Source organism: Macrosteles quadrilineatus, unplaced genomic scaffold (assembly GCF_028750875.1).
Source record: "Macrosteles quadrilineatus isolate MER2022 unplaced genomic scaffold, UCM_ALF_1.0 Scaffold_9__3_contigs__length_116548681, whole genome shotgun sequence".
Classification (NCBI taxonomy): domain Eukaryota; kingdom Metazoa; phylum Arthropoda; class Insecta; order Hemiptera; family Cicadellidae; genus Macrosteles; species Macrosteles quadrilineatus.
The window spans coordinates 82,725,782-82,732,056 of record NW_026542602.1 but is presented as its reverse complement, the minus strand read 5'-3'; the positions used below and the strand labels follow the sequence as shown (position 1 = coordinate 82,732,056).

Genomic DNA, 6,275 nt, shown 5'->3' with positions numbered 1-6,275 from the left:
AAGTATATGCATTATGTACATATCAACCCCTATTTCATTATACCGAAGTAGAGAGATTTGAGGCTTCTGAAAATGGAGTCTGACTTCTTGATATATCCCACTCCTTCTGTTTCATGGTGAGGCCCTGGAAAAAGCTTGTATTTAGTGTCTGCATGAATTTAAAATACTTATCACAAAAAATGAAAGCTGAGAATTTTTTTTCACTGTTAAAAAATAAAATAAAAAATATTATAATAAATTACCATTCATTGTTGTTTTCACGCTAGTTTTGGGTGTGTCTCTCTGGTTGTGGAAGTGGACGTTAAGAATTCAAATAAATCCTGATTTGGCTACTTTTTGTAGAACGCACACAAGCATTATTATAGCCCAGTGACCAAAATGCCAATTGTTCTGGACCAATATTTGCCAAAGTGTTCAGGATTCATTACAGGAATATGGTCTTATGATCTACAAGTTCATCTGTAGAATGTTTGGTTACATTTCTTATAATAGTTAACTCAGCAACTCAGGCAAAGATACCCATATTGTAATGGCATATATCTTAGCTCTTTCTGTATTACAGTGGAACCCCGGTTAACCAAAATAAAGGGGGGAGAGCCGTTTCGGATGACCAATTTTTCAGTTAACCCGTCATATGGTAAAAAAAATTAGGGAATCAAGTCCAAGCGTACAAACGCTGAATTTATCCCCTTGTATCTGCACAAGAACCATTCTTTTCATTTGTAAAGTAAACAGTCAAAACCTTTACATACCTGTCTAAGAGAAGACAGCTGGTCCAGAACATCCTGTACCAGAGCCATGTCTGTGTTTGTGTGCGTTTGTGTGTCTGTGTGTGGTGGAGCGTCCACTCGGTGTCTCAAGCTGTTGCTAGCTACCACTGCAGCCACTCCACCTGCCACAGAACACACTGGCTGGTCAATATTGGTTGAATTGAAAGTATTGCCTATATTACCATTATCAATTGAGATGGGGACGCCACCTAGGTGCGCATTTTAACCCAAATATGAGTGAAGGATAGCTTAAAAATATAGCTGGGTCCAATTTTGCACCATTGAAAAGCTACTGACTTTTCTCAGGATCAATCTGTCAATCTTAACCTCCGGCAAAAATAGAATATTTCACTAAAATGTTTTAGCTACTTCTTACCTTTGAAAGAGAGGTATTTAGGTCTAATTGAACTATAGGTTGGCAACACCATCTGCATCACTCTTGGTGTTATGGTACCCCTGGTCACTGTAGTAACAGCTGGAACAAAAGAATCAATCTCATTAGTCTACTCTTTTATCAAATAACAGATCTAAGACCTCACAAAATTGGGTGTTGATGATACCATCATTTATCTATTCTGGTAACCTCAACGCCTCTTACAGTATCGCAAATTAGGATTGCTGTTTGAAATAGATTATTGACAAATAAGATTCAAAACTATTATTTAAACCATAGTTATTGGCAGAGAAATAATTTTTACTTAAGTTTGAAAATTACCAAGTTACTGTACCTATATGAACAGTGACATGTTTATCATTATCATTATCATTAGCCATTTAGATGAGGACACACCTAGGTGTGTATTTTAACGCAAAATACAAATGTATATAAATAAAATTACAGTTTTGTCTGTACATTTTGTAGAATCATGCAGTTTTTGTCATTACTTCACCGAGTGAGTTTTTGAAACTTTACTTCACTGAGTGAAGTAAAGAAGTTGTTTACATCACGCTTGGGATAGGGATGTTTAACATGGCGGGTTGGGTAAATATGTTACCAATTATTTTACAGTCCTTTTCACATTTATTTTGAAAGCCAGAACCCCCAGCTGGTATGGGTCCAATCCAAAGGCAGATCATTGTAGATCTTAGGTTAGGGCCAAAGTAGGAAAACCCTTTTCTACCCACTTCCAGGAACACTTTAGGAATTTGGAAAGTGAAGCAAAGCGTTGTGCCGGGCCTCGCATTGAGTGTAGAATGGAGTGACATGATCTTTGTAGCTTTGTTACTGACTAAATCAGCTATTTCATCAGTCAGTATCATTTATTGAAACTGAAAGCCCAATGATCAGGGACAGCTGGATCCAGTTTCGAACCATCAAAAAGCTACTTTTCTCAGGATCGAACCGGCGACCTTTTGATGGCTAGGCGAGCACTTTAACCACTTACCTATCCACCCAAATAAAAAAAATACGTTCATTTTCAAACAAATTTAATCCAAAGTAATCAAGGACAGTCTTTGGAAAAATTATATTAAATGCTAAAATTGTAAGTAACTACTGTATTATTTTTTAACTAATAAGATTTAGGTATATATATCAAACTTACGTGCTTGACTTCCTTGTATTTTCATATTAATCGGGGAAGGAGACCTGAAAAATATCACATTACTATTTATCTCCCTTAATTACTCAATGAAAAGTGATAAAACTAAAATAAGAGACTTTATTAATCTTGAGGAAAGTATAGACTTTTATTTTAGATTTTACTAAGAATGTATTAACTAAGGATTTATCCCTTAAAAAAGCTAAATACAGTCCTGAGACTGATTACCAAACAAACTAATTCGGTTTTCATTTTAAGTATATTAATTGAAAATATAATTCTTCAATAGTGTAATCATTCATAGTGTAATCAACAACTATAATAACTTTGCATGAACTAATGTTGATACTATATATGGTTAAGAGATAGCGCTAGCTCACCTGCTATCCTCCCGTTCAGTTTTGGTGGTCTTTGTCCTGCCCCGTGTGTTGCGTCGCAGCCTAGTTTGGTAGTACGGATCTCTCTCACTCTGTTTGATGTACTGAGTGTCCGGCCGATTCACTCCCCATTTAGGCCTCTCTCCCAGTCGCTGTTGAGACCTAGACCTCAAAGCAGCTTTGCTCTCCGACCTGTTGTTTGGAAAAATAAACCACACTTGATTACAAAGTAAAATATTATAAACATAGCATTCGTAATTTCCATTTTTGATTTGTAATGTATTCTCAATGTCTCTTAGAGCAATGACAAATTTTAGGCTTTTAGACCTAAAGGTTTATTGTTTATGTGTCAGCTTCAGAAAGATCCTAAAGATAAGTTTATGTTTATGTATAAGCTTTGTGGGTGTGAATCACGTTCTGTGGGTAGTTAATTTAACCTCAATTGAAATCCATAGCAAGTTGACAGATATTTTATGCACAAAAGTATTCTAGCATTCCTTCACTTCATTCTTGGCTGCTAAAATGAGACCAATCAACAAGATAGGGGTAGAAACCAGAACCAGCTACAATAGTACTGCATGACCTAAAGATTAGTGCGCTGGTTATTAGATTTTGACTAGTTTGTTGTGCGCAACTGGAGTTATTTGGAAACCTAAATTTATATACAACCCTCAAACTTGGTCTAAGTTCCATTCTTATAGTGAGTGATAGTGAGTGTTTAGTGCACATTTCATTGCACTTGCAAAGAAATACTTTTTTGTAAAAAATATTGGAGCATTTACCTAAACTCACTTTTTGTTGTGATGGTAAATACTTTTTTACATCCAGGGATAATTCTTAGAGCACTCACTTGGTTACTTGAGTCTGTGTTCCTTTCTCGTAGTGGTGGTTTGTGCGGAACTTTGTCGGAGTGAGGAGGCGGCCGGGAGACACTACCAGACTGAGTTGATTGACCTGGACCTCCTGCGGTTCACTCAGTACCAACGCAACCTCTGGTCCTCGTAACTGCGTCTCATCGGGGGAGTCTGGCTCATCCGACGACTCTATAGCTTCACGTGGAGGCTGTAGAATAAGGTCATTGGAAATAATTAAGGCTCCCATGGCCACGCTTAACAACAAACTACAATATTTTGGACTTTGGGCTAATACGAGTATGTGGGCGCCAGCAGGATTTTCCTCACTGGAGCAAATAACTACATTAGTATCTTATTGTAGGGGTTGGAGGTATTAGAGAAGTCATGGGCTAATACCATGTCCATGATAAATCAAGCTGATGTTTTGGCATCGTTGCAAATGGCCATCCTTAGAGCATTAATGGAACACTAGTACTCAGAATTACTAGTCATGGAGTAGTATTTCATTACTGCTCTACATAAAAAATAAATATTTTGTTTGAAGCACTATTTAATGCTTGCTGCACAAAAAATATGTTTATTTTGTGTCGACGATGAATAAAGTTACTGAGTGAAAATTTAAAAACGTACGTTTTCAGGAAAAGCACTTTGCAAATTTTTTTCCCCTTTTTTCAAAACTTTTATTGTTATTTTTATTTCATTAACATTTGAAGTTTCATAAAATGTCCATGGTAACGCAATATCTTTGGTATTTTTTTTAAAAAAAGAGCATCTTTAGTGGAAAAACACAAAATCCTGTCACGACCATAACAGACGTTTAAATGAATATTAAAAATAGTTAATATTATTTTTATAACTATGTTTTGCTATAAACTAATTTACTTTTATGACCATTATACAATAAAAAGGTCACTGAGCTTTTGATATATTTGGTCTTTCTAGAAAAAAACAAAAAAACTCAAAAAATAGAAAAAAAGCCATTAAAATCTTTTTAAGTTTGTATAACTCCGAAAAAACTTACCTGAGACCCGAAAAATCGTTATGTTTGTATAGAGGTGTGCTTCTTTTGTGTATAAAACATTGAAATATGACGATATTTTAATTTTTGAAATTTTTATGATAGAAATCATAAACGTGATGGTCAGGGACAAGCGGTACGGTCGTGAATTTTCTGAAATAATCTAAATCTTTCTAAACAATCCTTCAATTATACTGTTAGTTATAATAAAAATAAGTGTTTCAATTGAACTAAACTGTTCAAATTACAATTATATTAAAGTTATTGTCACGACCAAACACACTATAATCCATAAGGAAAAAAAACCCGCGATGGTCGTGAAACTTTGGTCGTGAAATTACGTGTTATTTGGCTCTGTTCTGGCGGTAGCCCTGCACCTCATATTCGAGGATACAAAGTGGACTTCTAGGTTAATCTAGCAATTGAAATATCTTATAAACAAAAATTAACACCATGTCTACTTCATCGAATGACTACGTACGGTCATGGACACACCAAAATTACAAAAAACACAATCTTTCCTATATTTATCTTGTAATTCCTCCTTTCAACTCGAAACGACCGGCACTACAATCCTGACGTACACCCCAAACTAGTCTCTAAAACCAACTGACTCCATCGACGCCAGGCTTGCCACTGTCGTGCTCCAAAGTTGAAAATTTTCCCCAAATGGTCGTGACGCCAAATCGAGGGACAGACTTATTTTGTCATGGTAGTCAGTTTGCAATGACAATAAAATTATAATATGCTCCTTTTTTGTAAGTTTAATAACCATTGATGACATAAAAATATGGCTTTACATATTTCGGCATGAATAATTAGTCTAAAAACAGCGTGAAAGTTGGAAAATGTACCCTAGGGACACGTCATGGTCGTGAATTTTGAGACTTTAAAAATACGAAAAAAATACCTAGAACCTATTTAAAACCAAATAAATGTGTGTAACATGTTGCCCCCGTCCCAAAAAATATTAAAACGCATAATAATAAACTAAAAATCCAGTATCTACGAAGTAAAAGGCCAGGGACATAAAACGTACGTTTTTAAATTTTCACTCTACTATGTTATGAATGAACATATTCAAACAATAAATTAATAAAACAAATTGAAACCTATTAAAAATAATTATTATTTTCCAACGGCAACTAATCAGTCTACACCTACCTCTTCCCTCTTCCCGACTGGTGTTCGCGGGACCGCCTCAGAAGGTGGGAGCTGGGAGACGTTTCTTGTTGTATGTTCTTCAATTGGTTTCTGTTCTTTTTCCGGCTCTTTGGTATGGTTATAACTTTCTTTTTCCTCCTTCTTAATAACATTTACTTGTTCTGTGGGTTGTCTTTGCAGATCCACTGTTACTGGCTCCACCTCTACTCTAGCTATTTTCAATTCTGAACCTGTTACACTAGGGATGATGGTTTTCTCTTGGTAAACTGGTAACGGTGCATCATCAGTTTCAAGTTTATGCTTTTTTCTTGTTTTTATTTTTTCTTCCTTAGCAAGACGTTCTGCTCTCTCCAAAGCTTCTTTCATTGCTTTCTCTTTTTGTTCTTCCTTGATCTGCAAAGCATATTTAATGTCAAACCGTTCAGTTGAATTCAATTATTTTGCAAGATTTCAATACAAAATAAAAATAGTAAATTATATTGGTTTGAGTTTGAATTGAAGCGTTTAAATAATAATAAATAATTTTTACAGTCTTCGTCTTCAGTGTTTTA

General features: G+C 35.3%; 1 protein-coding gene across 3 annotated transcripts in view; it reads right to left on the bottom strand.

Annotated features, from left to right (window-relative positions):
- LOC129004169 (trichohyalin) overlaps positions 1 to 6,275 on the bottom strand; it is a 36,760-nt gene continuing 30,485 nt past the window's right edge. For all 3 annotated transcript variants that reach the window (XM_054432622.1, XM_054432621.1, XM_054432623.1), the window contains 7 exons: positions 5,725 to 6,117; positions 3,539 to 3,750; positions 2,692 to 2,880; positions 2,315 to 2,358; positions 1,147 to 1,245; positions 753 to 892; positions 1 to 124 (listed from right to left, as the gene is read on the bottom strand). In XM_054432622.1, the coding sequence (XP_054288597.1) occupies positions 38 to 124; positions 753 to 892; positions 1,147 to 1,245; positions 2,315 to 2,358; positions 2,692 to 2,880; positions 3,539 to 3,750; positions 5,725 to 6,117 (1,164 nt within the window). In that variant the 3' untranslated portion in view covers positions 1 to 37. The remainder of the gene's footprint in view (positions 125 to 752; positions 893 to 1,146; positions 1,246 to 2,314; positions 2,359 to 2,691; positions 2,881 to 3,538; positions 3,751 to 5,724; positions 6,118 to 6,275) is intronic.